The sequence below is a fragment of the Spinacia oleracea genome, chromosome 4 (assembly GCF_020520425.1).
Source record: "Spinacia oleracea cultivar Varoflay chromosome 4, BTI_SOV_V1, whole genome shotgun sequence".
NCBI classification, from domain to species: Eukaryota; Viridiplantae; Streptophyta; class Magnoliopsida; order Caryophyllales; family Amaranthaceae; genus Spinacia; species Spinacia oleracea.
Window position 1 is genome coordinate 25,108,591 of NC_079490.1, and position 19,721 is coordinate 25,128,311.

The 19,721-nt window shown below is 37.4% G+C and overlaps 1 protein-coding gene across 7 annotated transcripts; it reads right to left on the reverse strand.

Moving 5' to 3' along the window:
- Window positions 1-284: 284 nt before the first annotated feature.
- LOC110799082 (uncharacterized) lies at window positions 285-2,876 on the reverse strand. 7 transcript variants are annotated; one of them, XR_008919516.1, is made up of 4 exons: window positions 2,565-2,876; window positions 2,380-2,466; window positions 2,188-2,238; window positions 285-652 (listed from the first exon to the last, which is right to left on the reverse strand). XR_008919516.1 is itself a non-coding variant. In XM_056827444.1 (4 exons), the coding sequence occupies exons 1-4, from the start codon at window positions 2,560-2,562 to the stop codon at window positions 452-454; spliced, it is 393 nt and encodes a 130-aa protein (XP_056683422.1). In that variant the 5' UTR covers window positions 2,563-2,872; the 3' UTR covers window positions 285-451. The 7 variants fall into 7 exon arrangements, 5 of the variants coding, with proteins under 5 accessions (XP_056683422.1, XP_056683421.1, XP_056683425.1 ...); XM_056827444.1 differs by lacking the exon at window positions 2,380-2,466 and adding an exon at window positions 780-869 and having other exon boundaries at window positions 2,512-2,872; XM_056827443.1 differs by lacking the exon at window positions 2,565-2,876 and adding an exon at window positions 780-869 and having other exon boundaries at window positions 2,380-2,505.
- Window positions 2,877-19,721: the final 16,845 nt, after the last annotated feature.

Below are 19,721 nucleotides of genomic sequence, written 5' to 3' on the forward strand. Positions count from 1 at the left end.
TCTCGACGGTTTTTAGTGTAGTTATATATTTCTTGACGGTCATCTGCGTAGTAATAGTTTTTGCGGGTTTACCAACAATTTTTGCGCGAATCATGTTTTGACACTATATAGCGTCGAGAAATTAATATTTTTTTTTAATCGTTCATTTTATCCCAAAGCAAAATCAACCTGAAACTAATTAATTAAAACCAAACCAAACATATGCAATTAACTACCTTTAAAATTATAAATGACAAGATTATATATTAATCTATATATATATATATATAATAATACGTATTAGCTCGCTCCAAATCCTCATATCATATCATCAAATTAAGTTTACACATGTCCAAACTATTAAATTAGCTAGCTATATATCTCCAAAACACAAATTTAATACCAAAAGGTATGAACAAAAGTATCTAAACAACGAAACAGCAGAAAAAGTTAGAGGAGTACAGACCACTCCCTAACAACCAAACACAACAAACGCAATAAAAGGGTACGCAACATAAGATTGCACACAGCAGCAATCGAACACCACACTCCCTGTAGACCTGACTGCAACACCTGGACTCCCTGCAGAATAGCCTGCACACATCAGGAGCACAACCCACACCCTGCAACAGCAAGAAGCAGCACCTGTGCAGCTGAAAACAACACCAAACACCTGCAGAAACAACATTGCAGCAATAAACAAAGAAAAATTATTGGGGTTTCAAAGAAAAAGCAGAGGATAAAGTAGTTCCGGAAGTGAAACATGGTAGTTATTGGGGTTGCACAAATCTCAAACTTACAACTACACGAGAATAGAAAGAAAAGTTCGTCATATCTGCTGCCGATCTGAAGAAGTCGGAGAAAAAGCATCTCCTTTCGATAAATTCAAACTAGAATACCATACTCAAGAAAACACATGAACATGAAAATAATGAGCTTAAAATGGGAAAAAATCCATTCAATACAGTTCAAATTTAATCAATCAAAAGGCAACATTTCTGGTTAAGACGTTCAATTCTAAACTTGCACATACATTTCACTAATAAACAAAGAAAAATTAATTGAAAAGTACCCAAAAAAGGGTTGAACAAAAAACAAAAACATAGAAAAATTACATGCTTGGCAGCGTTAACAAAAGCAAAACTAGTAATTTTGGGTTCATGAGCAAAATTGGCAGTAGCATCCGGCTGCTGCTGCAGTTGACCTTGTTACAATATAGTACTCTACAGCAGTACAACATACATGATAGAACATATTTTTTTTACGGATTTTGAAAGAAACACTAAGGTCAAAGTTTAGTCCATTTTCTCAAGTGTTCACGTGAGATAGGCTCAAAGTCTAGTGATAGATTCGCTCCTAGTTATCCCACCTAACATCAAAGGAAACTGAAGGAAGCAGACACAACATGCAAATAAAATATGACAGTGATCTCTGTTACAGAGTTCACAAAATACATATCAAAGTAATTAGTTATACTCTATTTGCTTACAGTGTCCTGCCTAGTAAAGGAAACAATTGGAAGCTCACTGAAGACAATTGCAGATTTGCAGCATTTCTAAAGAAATAAAATTCGAGAAATGAAGTAGCTTAATTTATAAAAGCAACTAAATGTAAGAATATACCTACAAGTAAAGAAAAGAGGTACTCTAACATAATTGTGAAAACATTAACTAATCAAATGCAATCAAAAGTCTTGACTTGTTTACTAATTGTATTCTTCTTGAAATTTAGTTTCGGGAAGTATTATGTTTTGGGTCCTAAATTTTGAAACAGTAAAACCTGAATCTAATCTAATTTACAATACTCCTTCTTTACAAAGTTAAATTTCAATCCTACTCAATTTGACTATGAAATTTCCCTGAGCAAGAAATTTAACCAAATATACTAATCTAAAACAAAAACAGAGAAGGGGGAAAATTAAGTTACCAGCGACATAGGAGAATCAGATGAAAAATTGTAGGTACCTAAATAGGAGTAAATGTAAGAGAAATTAGCAGACTGTGCAAATAAATAAAGTTAAGGGCAAAGAAATTTCCCAAATGATCCGAATTGAAAATATAAACAACGACTTTTAAGAGGTAATTCACAAGTGTGAATAATTTCCTAAATGTTACGAATCATAAACAAAATATATTAAAAGCTGCAATTTCAGAGAATAATTTAAAGAATACAAAAGAGAAAGAGAGCTTGAGAGGGGCGAAAATCAACCTGTAATTGGCGAGAAAGTTGGTGGCCAAACTTGTGAATCCTTGAACAGACCTGGAGATGGGGGTGACGAATGTTAGATCCGAAGGAAGTGAGAGTTCAATGTCAAACGAAAACACAGTTCAATGGCAAAAAATTATGATAAAAGAAAGAAAACCTAAAACATACACAAATCAAAATTTTAATTATCCATACCAAATAACAACTAAACAAATGAGAGAAGAAACTTGAAAAATAACCGATTGCTAACGGGATTTGAATCAAGAACTTCAATAACAAGACCTGAAAATAAATTCGATTCGACATATATAATTAACAAAAACAAACCCTAGAAATTGAGAACTTCAGATGAAAGATAAAAACTTGAAGATACTTCATACATTATTCGAGCAAGAAATTAACTCTCAGATCCTGAAAATTAGAAGAAAAAATAATGAGAACTGATTTAAGGGTTGGGATGATTTGAGAACTGATGAGAGAGAAGGTTTAATGCGGCTGTGGAAACGAGGGGCGTTCTTTTCCCCCAAAAGTTGTAGTCACGAACGGTTCAGGTCACGTGTGGAGCACATGGGGAATTGTCGACGCTGTTATAAGTAGACAAATTGTTTCAACGATATAAACCGTCGACAAAACACGCGGACTGCTTTTCCTTCCAAGCGGTTTCCCACAGCGTCGACCCCATCGCGTCGAGAAAGCACGCATTTTGTAGTAGTGAATATTTAATATTTTCGATTCCGGAATTAATTTCCGTTTCGAACAAATATTTAATATTTCCGTTTCCGGAATTATTTTCCGATTCCGATAATATTTCCGATTCTGACAATATTCCCGTTTCCGGCAATATTTCCGATTCCGGCAATATTTCCATTTCCGATAATATTTCCCGATACGTACCATGTTTCCGTTTCCGCCAACATCTACGACTTGGATAATATTTATATTTCCGATACGATCCATATTTCCGTTTTCGGCAATATCATCGTTTCCGGAGTATTCACTTCTTGCCTGTGACGATCTCAGCTCCCACTGAAACCAAGATCCGTCGATTCCGAATATCCATAGATGGAGTATTTAATGCCATTAAATACTTGATCCGTTTACGTACTATTTGTGTGACCCTACGGGTTCAGTCAAGAGTAAGCTGTGGATTAATATCATTAATTCCACTTGAACTGAAGCGGCCTCTAGCTAGGCATTCAGCTCACTTGATCTCACTGAATTATTAACTTGTTAATTAATACTGAACCGCATTTATTAGACTTAACATAGAATGCATACTTGGACCAAGGGCATTATTTCCTTCAGACAACTCTTACCTTATGTTCAAGAGCAAGCATCGAGCGACAAAGGAATTAGGAAATGCACACTTGTCCCTAAGGACAAGTGGGAGACTGAAGGAAATAATGCCCTTGGTCCAAGTATGCATTCTATGTTAAGTCTAATAAGTGCGGTTCAGTATTAATTAACAAGTTAATAATTCAGTGAGATCAAGTGAGCTGAATGCCTAGCTAGAGGCCGCTTCAGTTCAAGTGGAATTAATGATATTAATCCACAGCTTACTCTTGACTGAACCCGTAGGGTCACACAAATAGTACGTAAACGGATCAAGTATTTAATGGCATTAAATACTCCATCTATGGATATTCGGAATCGACGGTTCTTGGTTTCAGTGGGAGCTGAGATCGTCACATGCAAGAAATGAATACTCCGGAAACGATGATATTGCAAGAAACGGAAATATGGATCGTATCGAAAATATAAATATTATCCAAGTCGTAGATGTTGCCGGAAACGGAATTATGGTACGTATCGGAAAATATTATCGGAAATGGAAATATTGCCGGAATCGGAAATATTGCCGGAAACGGAAATATTGTCAGAATCGGAAATATTATCGGAATCGGAAAATAATTCCGGAAACGGAAATATTAAATATTTGTTCGAAACGGAAATTAATTCCGGAATCGGAAATATTAAATATTGTTCGTATCGGAAATGAATACCGGAATCGGGAAATTAATCGGAAGCGTATCGTACGAATTAGCATCGGACGAGGCCTGCCAGACGAAGGCCCAGCACGAAGCCGGGCCATCGCCCAGCAAGCCAGCGCGCCACAACGCAACAGCAAAGGCTGCGCCAGGCCCACCGCAAGGCAGGCCCAGCGCACGCGAAGGCTGCGGCAGCGTGTGGGCCTCGTGGCAATGGGCTGCGAGCTCGCAGGCTGCGCGGGCGCGCATGGCGCCCATCGTGGGCTGCTGTGCGTGCGTGTGTGTGTTTGTGTGCTATACGAATCCTAAAGCTATCAGGTTTCGACATATGATTAAATTCCTAAACCTAAAAGGATGAATTAATTAAATAAGAATTCTATTAGGATTTTAGTTTAATTAATTCGTATCCTAATAGGATTCCAGTTCCTTTTCCATACCTCTATAAATAGGTGCCTAGGGTCATAATTTATTGATAACAATTGAAGTATTCAAGTATTCAAAGTGATTTTTGAGAGCAAAAATTCAGTCACATAATTGCCTACAATAGCCAAAAATTCTAAGTACCTTAAGGGCGATCCTAGTTGGTCAAGCTAAAGGCGGATCCGGACGTGCTGTGGACTATCTACGGAGGGACGACACTTGGAGTCCTAAAGACTTGTTCTTGTTCGGTTCGGGCGCAGCTAGGGAAGGCACGCAACAAAGTGTATGCATCTAAACTATGCTAAATGATTATGTGTAAATAATATGCTTTCCTGGCTTTATGGTTTTTCCGCATGATTTATGAATTGTCATATGTATCATAACCTAACAATCTGCTGCTGCTCACCATCGCAAGGCATCATCAAAGCACGCTCGCTGCTCACCATCGCTGGGCGCGCGCCAGCACTCATCGCACGCGAGCCAGCGCTCGCTGCGCGCGAGGCTTCGATGCAGTCGTAGTGCTCGTCGCACGCGAGCCAGCGCTCGCTGCGCGCGAGGCTTCGATCGCTGCGCGAGGCAGTGCGCGTTGCACGCGACTGCTCGCTGCCTTTCTCTCGCCCTTGCCCACTCGCCCATCGCACACAGCACACGACACAAGGCAGGGCTGCTGCCTTGTGCTCGTGCACCATAACCTTACTCATTGCATTCGTACCGCATGGGCGACGAGCTCGTTTGCTCGTCGTCGCATGCCCGCACTGTACAACACCCCCTAAGGGTAACACGTAGCGTCCATTGCTTTGTGCGTGCAAGTTATATGAGCGAATCGCATAAAAATTAAAATTTTATTTTCAAAATTAATGACAATTAATAAATCATATTAATTTATAATTTTAGGGCGAAAAATCGAAGTTTTATTAATTAATTGATTTCCGATTAACATGGATTCAAGTCTAGGTCATAAAAATTTAAAATTTAACACAAATTTACAATTTTTATGGTGGTTTTTAATCATAGGTATCTAATTAAATTATTAACTAATTATGAAAATCAAATTAATTCTAAATTATTCCAATTTTCAACAAATTAATCATAATTACAAATTAGATTGCATAATTAACAAGGCTAGGCATTCAAACTTGTTAAACATATACAGTAGGTCAATCAAAAATTCAAGATTTAACAACAAGAATCGCAAATATTTAATTTAACATCTTAAATTTACAAAATTTTGCGTTCGAAGAACTAAAACCTTCGAAAAGTCATAGTTAGGCTTCGAATTTGAGAATTCTGGGTTCGGCCGAAAAATATTAATTTTGTCAAAATTTTAGAATGCCTTTTACATGCGGAATTGACACAAAAATCACTCGATTTGGATGAGTAACGAAGAAACTGCCGAAAAACTGCGTACATATAATTAAATAAACGTAATTTGCAATTAATTAACAATTACGAAAATTAATCACCCCTTTTAATTCTTGCAAATTTGTAATATTTAACCATGTTTATGCAATTTAGATTATGAAAATAATAAGAGGCTCGTGATACCACTGTTAGGTTATGATACATATGACAAAACATTAATCATGCGGAAAACCTTAATGCCAGGAAACATATTATTTACACATAATCATTTAGCATAATTTAGGAGCATACACTTTGTAGCGTGCCCTCCCTAGCTGCGCCCGAACCGAACAAGAACAAGTCTTTAGGACTCCAAATGTCGTCCCTCCGTAGATAGTCCACAGTACGTCCGGATCCGCCTCAAGTTAGACCAACTAGAATCGCTCTTAAGGTTACTAGGAATTTCGGCTATTGTGTTTGCAAGTGTATGGCTGATTTTTCTTTCAAAAACTTACCCTTTGAATACTTCAATCGTGTCTATAAATTATGACCCTAGGCACTTATTTATAGAGGTATGGAAAATGAATTATAATCCTATTAGGATATTAATTAGTTTAATTAGAATCCTGCTAGGACTCTATTAAATAATCATTATCTAATAGTTTTAGGATTTAATCATATTTCGAATCCCGATTGCTTTAGGATTCCCGCACGAGCATTGCACGAGCACCGTACACCCGCGCAAGCCTTGCGGCCCACGCTAGGCGCACAGCGCTCGGCCCACTGCTGTTGTGCTCTCGCGCGCGCGCCCCAGGCCTTGGTTGGACCTGGCCTTGCGTTGGGCCTGGTCGAGGCTTGGCGTGCGATAGTGCGTGTGGCTCGCTGGGCGATGGCCTGGCTTCGTGCTGGGCCTTCGTCTAGCGGGCCTCGTCCGATGCTAATTCGTACGATACGCTTCCGATTAAATTCCCAAATCCGGAATTCATTTCCGATACGAACAATATTTAATATTTCCGATTCCGGAATTAATTTCCGTTTCGAACAAATATTTAATATTTCCGTTTCCGGAATTATTTTCCGATTCCGATAATATTTCCGATTCTGACAATATTTCCGTTTCCGGCAATATTTTCGATTCCGGCAATATTTCCATTTCCGATAATATTTTCCGATACGTACCATGTTTTCGTTTCCGGCAACATCTACGACTTGGATAATATTTATATTTCCGATACGATCCATATTTCCGTTTCCGGCAATATCATCGTTTCCGGAGTATTCACTTGCTTGTGACGATCTCAGCTCCCACTGAAACCAAGATCCGTCGATTCCGAATATCCATAGATAGAGTATTTAATGCCATTAAATACTTGATCCGTTTACGTACTATTTGTGTGACCCTAAGGGTTCAGTCAAGAGTAAGCTGTGGATTAATATCATTAATTCCACTTGAACTGAAGCGGCCTCTAGATAGACATTCAGCTCACTTGATCTCACTGAATTATTAACTTGTTAATTAATACTGAACCGCATTTATTAGACTTTAATATTGAATGCATACTTGGACCAAGGGCATTATTTCCTTCAAAGTGATGAATTAAGAAAGAGAAAACATTTATAAAGAACAAGTGATGTATTTAAAAAAAGACTATGGGAATAGTCAAGCTAAGTCAGCCAAAATATATTTGTTCAACAAAGGCAAAGAACATTTACATTTGTTAGTAAGCTGCATTAAAGATTTTAGGCATTTTTTCTTTTTCAAATTTTTTTTTTTGGGGTATGGAGGGCCAACAAATGAAATCTATTGCGATAACACTAAAATATCCATAACGATACCCATGCATATATGAATTATAATCCAATATGAAAACAATCTTGTCAATCACGATATTAATACAAGATTGCCAAATATCATATAATATCACCATATTCATCAATAAATAATGGAAGGGGCGGGCAAATAGAAGTACACCAAAATTATAATGGAACAATCATCCGCATCAACTTTTGCCTTGTTTATCATGGTCTACGTTGCGTTGTGTTTCTTCTCCGTTGTATTAATTTACATCATCTTGTTGTGTCATTATCGGAATTATTCCGGTAGTGACCCTAGCCTTTCTACGAGGCCCACGATTTCAAATGAATTTGCACAAGGTCTTGAGGCTTCACTTATTGAGAGATTACCAAGGTTTGAGTATCCGAACAAGGATATGGATACAGATACAGATACGAATACGAAAATAAAAATGAACGAGGAGTGTGTGGTGTGCTTGACGAGGTTGGAGGAAAATGAAATGTTGTGTTTGTTGCCTAACTGTGGCCACTTTTTCCACATAGAATGCATTGATACTTGGTTGCGTTCCCATGCCACGTGTCCCTTTTGCCGGGCTAATTTAATGGCCAACGATGGTCGTCCCCAAGATAATACTAGGGTTGAAGTTTCAATTGATATCTATCATCAAAGATTGGCGATGGCGGCAGTCATGGCAATTTATTGAATTAGGTGAAACTATAAAGGTTGGAGAAGGAGAACAAATGTGTTTTTTGTGTGCGTGTTAGGATTTGATTTTCTTAGTCGATACTTAGTTGTTATCCTTAACATATGCGAAGTATAGAATCAAAAAAAACATATGCGAAGTATAATTTGTTGAATGCATGTTTGAGTAACTTTAGTTGTTACCGTTTCTCCTACTTCCACCATTTCACAATAGAAGCAATTATTTGAACTATCTACACTAATTTTGACTAAATTTAACTTAAACGAGGAATAAACAAAGACAAAAATATAACTAACGACACATTAGTTCTTAGTATTTTATTTTTTTGATGCTACTACTAACATAGTTTTTACCAAGTCTATTGTGCCTGATATAAATGTCGGGGATGTTAGTTTACCCTAACACGACCTAAAACTTGAATACTCTATGGACCTAACCCCTAGCCGGATCCGCAAATAGGATGGTGCAGGCTAGGTGTGTGCACGATAAGCATAAAAACATAATTCGTAGGATACATCGTAGATATGTATCAGAAATCACCACTTTGGGTTGATTTCTTCACAAGCTGAATATCAACTTGCTGATCTGAGAGAGAGAAAGAGAGAGAGAGATTTAGGAAATAGAACAGCTAATGATTTTATTGAATTAGCTTGAATCATTTACAGCAATCATCATATATATATACAAGTGTGATGATGTGGCTCAACCAATAGAATGGCCCTATATGTACACATCAGCTACTACAAACTAGGAGAGAATCAGTTACAACAATGATGTCATTACATGGTACATAACAGAATGCATAACTGAATGAGGAAGTTGTTAGAGTTGTGATGTCATCATAGAGCTTCTAGAATGTTGTACTTCTAGAATGTTGTATTGCTGTTGTATTGCTACCTCGAGCTGTAGTGCAGAACTGCAGAGAGAAGGAGAGAAGCAGTGGTAGTAGGTGAGTAAACACCAACACCCCCCCCCCCCCCCTCAAACTTGGGGTGGGAAGAACATTGACCATACCAAGTTTGGAGGATAAAACCCTATGCTGGAGACCAGGAAGGATTTTAGTGAAAATATCAGCCAATTGATTAGAAGTAGGAAGATAACTTAGATGAATTAAGCCCTCAAGAACCTTGTCCCTAGTGAAGTGACAGTCAACTTCAATGTGTTTAGTTCGTTCATGGAAAATAGGATTTTTGGCAATATGCAACGCAAATTGATTATCACAATGAAGGTGGACTGGTTGCAGATCATGGATGCCTAATTCTGTAAGTAATCTAACAATCCAAGTCACTTCACTAGCAGCTTGAGACATAGCCCTGTATTCTGCTTCAGAAGAACTCCTGGAAATGGTAGATTGTTTCTTGGATTTCCAACTGATTGGTGAGTTTCCAAGAAGAAGAATGTAACCAGTGACAGATCTTCTGGTGGTGGGGCAAGCAACCCAATCAGAGTCACAAAAGGCTTGCAAAGTTAATTGTTCAGTAGCCTTTAGGAGAATACCTTGCCCAGCTGTGTGATTGACATATCTTAGAGTATGAGTGAGAGCATCAAGATGAAAAGTGGTAGGAGCATGCATAAATTGGCTGAGAGACTGGACAGCAAAGGCTAAATCAGGTCTGGTGTGAGTGAGAAAATTGAGTTTGCCCACAAAACACCTGTAAAGATCAGGATTGGAGCATACTTGACCTTCAGTAGACAACTTGAGATTGAAGGGAAAAGGAGTAACAGCAGGTTTAGAGATATCAAGTTCACAATCATGAAGCATTTCCTTTGTATACTTCCTTTGTGTAAGTATGTAACCATCAGCAGTGTGAGTAACTTCAATCCCTAGGAAAAAATTCAGAAGACCTAGATCTTTAATGCTGAAAGTATGATGCAAATGAGCTTTAAGAGCAGCAATAGTGGTTTCATTTGATCCTGTGATGATCATATCATCAACATAGACAGCAATAATGGTAACATCAGAAGAATCATGTTTGATAAATAGGCTGTAGTCATTTTTGCTTTGAGTGTACCCTTGGGATTTCAATTCATCAAGTAGTCTAGCAAAACACTGTCTTGAGGCTTGTTTTAGACCATACAGAGATTTTGTAAGCTTGCAAACATGACCAGTAGGAGCTGAAACACCCTCAGGAACCTTCATATAAACCTCCTCATCTAGGTTGCCATGTAGAAATGCATTGTTAATGTCAAGTTGAAACAATTTCCAGTTTCTGCTGGCAGCAAGTGAGATGATGCATCTAATAGTTGACATTTTGATAACAGGAGAGAAAGTTTCATGGTAATCAATACCATATTTTTGTGTGAAACCCTTAGCTACCAATCTGGCTTTGTACCTTTCAATGGTTCCATCTGCATTCTTTTTGATTCGAAACACCCATTTACAGCCAATGGCTTTCTTACCCTTTGGAAGCAAAACAAAATCCCAAGTATGATTGTTGTTCAATGCTGTGATTTCCTTTTCCATAGCAACCAACCAGTTGGAGTCTGTGGCTGCTTCTTGATAAGAAGTTGGTTCAATATAATCCATATGAGCAGCAATAAGTGTCTTCTGTTGCTCAGGGAGACTGTCATATGCAACCAAATTACACCAATGTTTCACAGGCTTTGAACACACAAAATCATTGAGATGAGAAGGAGGTTTTGAAACTCTTGTTGACTTTCTTTGAGGTTGTTCAGGTGGTTCTGTGGGAGAGAAATTTGAAATATGAGATGGAGAATGTTCAGAAGTGTGAGTGGGAGAGGAAGAAGCCGTTGGAGAGGAAGAAGTGTGATTTGGTGTTGATATTGGTGATGGTGATGCAGATGGAGAATGGAGATTTTCTAGTATAGGAGAAGAGATAGGAGCAGAATCTGTAAATGGAGCGGTAATAGGAAGAAAAAACTGATTAGAGTATGCTTGTTTAGGAGTAGAAGAATAATGGAAAGGAAAGTCTTTTTCATAGAAAGTTACATCTCTGGAAACAATCAAGCTATTAGTAGCCAGATTTAGGACTTTATAAGCCTTTTGATTTGGTGGATAGCTTAGGAATACACATGGTTCTGCCCTCTTGTCAAACTTGGATCTGTGGATCTTGGGTGTGGTTATATAGCATAAGCAACCAAATATTCTCAAGTGAGAAAGATCAGGTTTGGTTTTGTAAAGTCTTTCATAGGGAGTGCAGAAGTCAATGCTTTTCAAGGGCATTCGATTTATCAGATATGTTGCAGTAAGAATGCAGTGGTTCTAGTGTCTGTCAGGTAGCTTGGATTGAAAAGCTAATGCTCTAGTAGTTTCTAGGAGATGTTTGTGCTTTTTCTTTCCACAACACCATTCTGTTGAGGAGTGTAAGACCAACTCTTTTGATGTAGTATACCTTTGCTAAGGAACAAATCCTTCATTTTTCCTTCAGTAAGATCAAGAGCATTATCTGACCTAATATATTTGACTGATAATTCAAACTGTGTTGCAACATCAATAAAAAATTGAGACATAATCTTGACTGAATCTGTTTTATTTCTCATGAAATATGTCCAAGTCATTCTGGTGTAATCATCAACAATAGTAAGAAACTGATTACATCCAGAGAAATCTAAAATTGAATATGATCCCCATACATCAATATGCAATAGCTCAAAAGGTCTAGTGGACTTAATACAGATATTTGGGAATGGAAATCTAGTCTGTTTTGCTAGAGGAAAGATCTGACAGAAAGATTCAGCTACACAACCCTGTACATTTACACCTTGGAGGTTTTTTATTTTGCCAAATGACATGTGTCCTAGTCTTAGGTGCCATAATTTGGCTTCTTGAACTTCAGCTGAACTGGTAGAAGAAAGTGCACACTTATGAGATGCTAGAGTGAATTCTGTCACCAAGAATTCCTCACTTAAACTGTATAGACCTTTCTCCAATTTACCAAGCAGAGTATGCTTGTTCTTGGAAGGGTCCTGAATAAAACATTCACCACTTGTAAATGAAACTGAACAATTTGCATCATGACACAGTTTTGATATAGAAATCAAGTTGAACTGGAAAGTTGGAACATGAAGAACATCTCTGAGTGTAATTCCTCCACTTAGATTAATGAGGCCTTTATGTTTCACTTGGAGTTCAGTACCATCAGGTATAGTTATTGAATGTTTGCCATCAATCACAGGTTCAAAAAACTTGAATAAAGACAAATCAGAACACATGTGATCACTGGCTCCACTGTCTAAAATCCAATTTCTGTTAAATTTAGACATGAGACAGAATGTACCTTGAGGTTGATAGGTAGTTGCTAGACCAAGAGAGTGAGAGATAGAATTCTCTGCTTGACTAGCAGCTTGTTGAGTATGCAGGCATTGCATTAGCTGAGTGTACTGATCTTCAGTAAAAGTAGCATGAACTACTCGTGGTCCTTCATCTGTCTTGTTTTCTTTTGGAATATACTCATCAAACTGAGCTGCTGCTGCTATTCTTTTTCCTTTTCCCTTGAAGTCTTTAGGATAGCCATGTAGCTTCCAACACTTGTCAATTGTGTGATTTCTCATCTTGCAATGTTCACAGTATAAGTTGTTTCTGTTGGTGAAACTTCTGAATTGGTTTCCAGTTCCTGCATGCTGAGAATTAGGACTGTTATTGTATGGTCCTTTGTAAGGTTTATTGTCAAATCTCCTAGCATTGAATGTAGTGGACTCTGTGTGTGACTGATGCTTGTGATTGTGTACTTCTTTCTGTTGTTCTTCTTGAAGGAGCAGTCCATATGCCTTTGAAATTGTAGGCAAAGGACTCATCATAAGAATAGTGCTCTTAGGATGCTCATACTTGTCATTCAGCTTCATTAAAAATTGAATTAGCCTTTGATTCTGCTGTGTTTTAAGTAATTGTTGTGTGAGTGTGCAGCTACATCCAGTGCAAACACAAACAGGTAATGGCTCCAGTCCATCTAGCTGGTCCCATAGCATTTTGATCTTTGTGAAGAAACTAGCTACTTCTTCTTCATCTCCTTGTGTCAACTCACTCAATTGTTGTTGGACTGAGAACAACTGAGGACCAGATTCCCTGCAATACCTGTCTTCCAACTCGAGCCAAATTGCTCTTGCAATTTTGAGATAAAGAACACTTCTAGCAATCTTTGGTTCAAGAGAAGCTAGCATCCAAGAGATTACTAGGTCATTACACCTAATCCATATTCTGTGATTTGCAGAATTTGGTGCTGGCTGATTCAAAATGCCATCAACAAAACACAATTTTTTTCTGGCTGATAGTGCAATCATCATTGATCTCCTCCGATCACTGAAACATTTTCCTTCGAATTCAATGCTCACTAACTTTGTGGCATTCAAATAACTATTGCTAAGATAATAGGCAGAGTTAGGATTCTGAGAAGGCTCTTGCTGATCTGTAGGCATTTGCTGTCAGAAATGCACAATTTCTTTGAAGTGTTTCAATCAGGAAAAATTTGTGATCAATTGATCAAACTGTGAACAAAGCTAAGAAGAATTACAGCAGGATCATACGATCATATGCTCTGATACCATATCAGAAATCACCTCTTTGGGTTGATTTCTTCACAAGCTGAATATCAACTTGCTGATTTGAGAGAGAGAAAGAGAGAGAGAGAGATTTAGGAAATAGAACAGCTAATGATTTTATTGAATTAGCTTGAATAATTTACAACAATCATCATATATATATACAAGTGTGATGATGTGGCTCAACCAATAGAATGGCCCTATATGTACACATAAGCTACTACAAACTAGGAGAGAATCAGTTACAACAATGATGTCATTACATGGTGCATAACAGAATGCATAACTGAATGAGGAAGTTGTTAGAGCTGTGATGTCATCATAGAGCTTCTAGAATGTTGTACTTCTAGAATGTTGTATTGCTGTTGTATTGCTGCCTCGAGCTGTAGTGCAGAACTGCAGAGAGAAGGAGAGAAGCAGTGGTAGTAGGTGAAAAAACACCAACAATATGCATTATTTTAATACCAAGAGTTTATTTCAATCAGCTATTAACTTCCCTAATTATACAACGTAACACATCATCCAAAAATCCTAGATAACCATTTCCATCAACTACTTTCGTGACGATATTCCTTACCTCAGATTAAAGGTCAAAAGATGAAAGTAAGAATAACAAAACTAGACTTTTTTTTTTTTTTTTTTTGAAAGGAACTAAAACTAGTTAGTCATTAGGATCATAAACCCTTATAACACTATTTGTTAATGTACAAAAGAAAATTATATTATTATTACTCAGCACATAACAATACATTTTTTGTACATGGGGATAAATTTGACTCAGTTTTTATTTTTTATTTTTTAAACTTTTTTAATATTTTATATTATAAATTATTTTTTGATCGATAAACTTTTTAAAAGCTTACATGGTTACCTTTTTTCACTAAGCATGAATTTAACTTTACACCTATCTTATGCTGTTTATTGTACAATAAGGGGTGCGTAATTAAGAATTTATGTATAACATATTATAATCTTCTTTTCTTGAACTTAAAAAAAATACACTCGAAAATTATAAATCCCACTATTATTACTTCTGTCATAGGATTTACTTTCACAACTAATCAAAGATAAAAAGATTTATTCGTAGCACTTTTTCGGAGTATTCTACGTATGTGTTACTTAATTAGGCCTTGTTTTTTTTAGAGATGAACTGAACTGAACTGGATTGAAATTTTTTTTTTTTTAGGGAAAACTGGTTGGAAATTAACTTAACTTAACTTTAAATAAAAAATAATGAGTAAAATATAAAAAATAATAAAAAAAAAACAAATAATGAGTAAAAAATTATAAATAATAGTAAATTATATCACCGTTGAAAAATGATAAACTGTGAGCTACCTATATAAGTCAAACACCTGAAGACTAAGTAGTGTGTGTTAGAATATTATTGATTGTGATTAATCAGAATTACTTGTAGCATTTTCCCCCATCATTTAAATTTGATCAACTCCTCGGTTCTTTCTCCCGCATCTAATCCTTAAATTTGGCCACACGCACGCAGCCATCGCTGGCCATGTGCGCGCAGCCTATGTGCTGCGTCGCATCTGCTACTGCTCACCATCGCAAGGCATCATCGAAGCACGCTCGCTGCTCACCATCGCTGGGCGCGCGCCAGCGCTCGTCGCACGCGAGCCAGCGCTCGCTGCGCGCGAGGCTTCGATGCAGTCGTAGCGCTCGTCGCACGCGAGCCAGCGCTCGCTGCGCGCGGGGCTTCGATCGCTGCGCGAGGCAGTGCGCGTTGCACGCGACTGCTCGCTGCCTTTCTCTCGCCCTTGCCCACTCGCCCATCGCACACGACACAAGGCAGGGCTGCTGCCTTGTGCTCGTGCACCATAGCCTTGCTCATTGCATTCGTACCGCATGGGCGACGAGCTCCTTTGCTCGTCGTCGCATGCCCGCACTGTACAACACCCCTTAAGGGTAACACGTAGCGTCCATTGCTTTGTGCGTGCAAGTTATATGAGCGAATCGCATAAAAATCAAAATTTTATTTTCAAAATTAATGACAAATTAATAAATCATATTAATTTCATAATTTTAGGGCGAAAAATCGAAAATTTATTAATTAATTAATTGATTTTCGATTAACATGGATTCAAGTCTAGGTCATAAAAATTTAAAATTTAACACAAATTTACAATTTTTATGGTGGTTTTTAATCATAGGTATCTAATTAAATTATTAACTAATTATGAAAATCAAATTAATTCTAAATTATTCCAATTTTCAACAAATTAATCATAATTACAAATTAGATTGCATAATTAACAAGGATAGGCATTCAAACTTGTTAAACATATACAGTAGGTCAATCAAAAATTCAAGATTTAACAACAAGAATCGCAAATACTTAATTTAACATCTTAAATTTACAAAATTTTGCGTTCGAAAAACTAAAACCTTCGAAAAGTCATAGTTAGGCTTTGAATTTGAGAATTCTGGGTTCGGCCGAAAAATATTAATTTTGTCAAAATTTTAGAATGCCTTTTACATGCGGAATTGACACAAAAATCACTCGATTTGGATGAGTAACGAAGAAACTGCCGAAAAACTGCGTACATATAATTAAATAAACGCAATTTGCAATTAATTAACAATTACGAATATTAATCACCCCTTTTAATTCTTGCAAATTTGTAATATTTAACCATGTTTATGCAATTTATATTATGAAAATAATAAGAGGCTCGTGATACCACTGTTAGGTTATGATACATATGACAAAACATAAATCATGCGGAAAACCTTAATGCCAGGAAACATATTATTTACACATAATCATTTAGCATAATTTAGGAGCATACACTTTGTAGCGTGCTCTCCCTAGCTGCGCCCGAACCGAACAAGAACAAGTCTTTAGGACTCCAAATGTCGTCCCTCCGTAGATAGTCCACAGTACGTCCGGATCCGCCTCAAGTTAGACCAACTAGAATCGCCCTTAAGGTTACTAGGAATTTCGGCTATTGTGTTTGCAAGTGTATGGCTGATTTTTCTTTCAAAAACTTACCCTTTGAATACTTCAATCGTGTCTATAAATTATGACCCTAGGCACTTATTTATAGAGGTATAGAAAAGGAATTATAATCCTATTAGGATATTAATTAGTTTAATTAGAATCCTGCTAGGACTCTATTAAATAATCATTATCTAATAGTTTTAGGATTTAATCATATTTCGAATCCCGATTGCTTTAGGATTCCCGCACGAGCATTGCACGAGCACCGTACACCCGCGCAAGCCTTGCGGCCCACGCTAGGCGCACAGCGCTCGGCCCACTACTGCTGTGCTCTCGCGCGCGCGCCCCAGGTCTTGGCTGGGCCTGGCCTTGCGCTGGGTCTGGTCGAGGCTTGGCGTGCGATGGTGCGTGTGGCTCGCTGGGCGATGGCCTGGCTTCGTGCTGGGCCTTCGTCTAGCAGGCCTCGTCCGATGCTAATTCGTACGATACGCTTCCGATTAAATTCCCAAATCCGGAATTCATTTCCGATATGAACAATATTTAATATTTTCGATTCCGGAATTAATTTCCGTTTCGAACAAATATTTAATATTTCCGCTTCCGGAATTATTTTCCGATTCCGATAATATTTCCGATTCGGACAATATTTCCGTTTCCGGCAATATTTCCGATTCCGGCAATATTTCAATTTCCGATAATATTTTCCGATACGTACCATGTTTCCGTTTCCGGCAACATCTACGACTTGGATAATATTTATATTTCCGATACGATCCATATTTCCGTTTCCGGCAATATCATCGTTTCCGGAGTATTCACTTGCTTGTGACGATCTCAGCTCCCACTGAAACCAAGATCCGTCGATTCCGAATATCCATAGATAGAGTATTTAATGCCATTAAATACTTGATCCGTTTACGTACTATTTGTGTGACCCTACGGGTCCAGTCAAGAGTAAGCTGTGGATTAATATCATTAATTCCACTTGAACTGAAGCGGCCTCTAGATAGGCATTCAGCTCACTTGATCTCACTGAATTATTAACTTGTTAATTAATACTGAACCGCATTTATTAGACTTTAACATTGAATGCATACTTGGACCAAGGGCATTATTTCTTTCAAAGTGATGAATTAAGAAAGAGAAAACATTTATAAAGAACAAGTGATGTATTTAAAAAAAGACTATGGGAATAGTCAAGCTAAGTCAGCCAAAATATATTTGTTCAACAAAGCCAAAGAACATTTACATTTGTTAGTAAGCTGCATTAAAGATTTTAGGAATTTTTTCTTTTTAATATTTTTTTTTGGGGGTATGGAGGGCCAACAAATGGAAATCTATTGTGATAACACTCCAATATCCATAACGATACCCATGCATATATGAATTATAATCCAATATGTAAACAATCTTGTCAATCACGATATTAATACAAGATTGCCAAATATCATATAATATCACCATATTCATCAATAAATAATGGAAGGGGCGGGCATATAGAAGTACACCAAAATTATAATGGAACAATCATCCGCATCAACTTTTGCCTTGTTTATCATGGTCTACATTGTGTTGTGTTTCTTCACTGTTCTATTAATTTACATCATCTTGTTGTGTCACTACCGAAATTATTCCGGTAGTGACCCTAGCCTTTCTACAAGGCCCACGATTTCAAATGAATTTACACGAGGCCTTGAGGCTTCACTTATTGAGAAATTACCAAGGTTCGAGTATCCGAACAAGGATATGGATACAGATACAGATACGAATACGAAAATAAGAATGAACGAAGAGTGTGTGGTGTGCTTGAGGGTGTTTGAGGAAAATGAAATGTTGCGTTTGTTGCCTAATTGTGGCCACTTGTACCACATAGAATGTATTGATACTTGGTTGCGTTCCCATGCCACGTGTCCCTTTTGCCGAGCTAATTTAATGGTTAACGATGATCGTCCCCAAGATAATACTAGGGTTGATGTTTCAATTGATATCTATCATCAAAGATTAGCGATGGCGGCAGTCATGGCAATTTATTGAATTAGGTGAAACTAGAAAGGTTGGAGAACAAATGTGTTATATGTGTGCGTGTTAGGATTTGAGTTTCTTAGTCGATACTTAGTTGTTAACCTTAACATATGCGAAGTATAGAATAAAAAAACAACATATGCGAAGTATAATTTGTTGAATGCATGTTTGAGTAACTTTAGTTGTTATCGTTTCTCCTACTTTTACCATTTCACAGTAGAAGCAATGATCTGATCTATCTACACTAATTTTGACTAAATTTAACTTAAACGAGGAATAAACATAAGACAAAAATATAACTAACGACACATTAGTTCTTAGTATTTTATTTTTGTACTAAACGTTTTTTTTTATAGTTCTACTACGAGCAGTTCCCACCGCCTTCGGCGAGTGGCCTAATCTCCCGCGGGAGTTTGCATGGATACCTCGATGGGCAGCATCCCTCCCAGTTGAGATTTTTTCCATTTCCAAGGCTCAAACCCGAAACCCTGGTTAAGGAGCAAGAGGCCCTTAACCACTCATGCTAACCTCAATTGGTTTTTACTAAACTTATTTTTTTTATGCTACTACTAACATAGTTTTTACCAAGTTTATTGTGCCTGATATAAATGTCGGGGATGTTAGTTTACCCTAACACGACCTAAAACTTGAATACTCTATTGACTTAACCCCTAGCCGGATCCGCAAATAGGATGGTGCAGGTGTGTGCACGATGAGCATAAAAAAATAATTCGTAGGATACATTATAGATATGCTGATATGCATTATTTTAATACCAAGAGTTTCTTTCAATCAGCTATTAACTTCCCTAATTAT

Excerpts from the sequence above, each read along its gene's own strand:
- LOC110799082 (XM_056827443.1), bottom strand. The coding sequence starts at position 2,490 with ATGTCGAATCGAATTTATTTTCAGGTCTTGTTATTGAAGTTCTTGATT. Across the intron at positions 2,239-2,379 it reads ATTTGTTTAGTTGTTATTTG|GTCTGTTCAAGGATTCACAA; the intron begins GTATGGATAATT and ends CCCCATCTCCAG. Across the intron at positions 653-779 it reads CTTTCTATTCTCGTGTAGTT|GTGTTTGGTGTTGTTTTCAG; the intron begins GTAAGTTTGAGA and ends TTGTTTCTGCAG.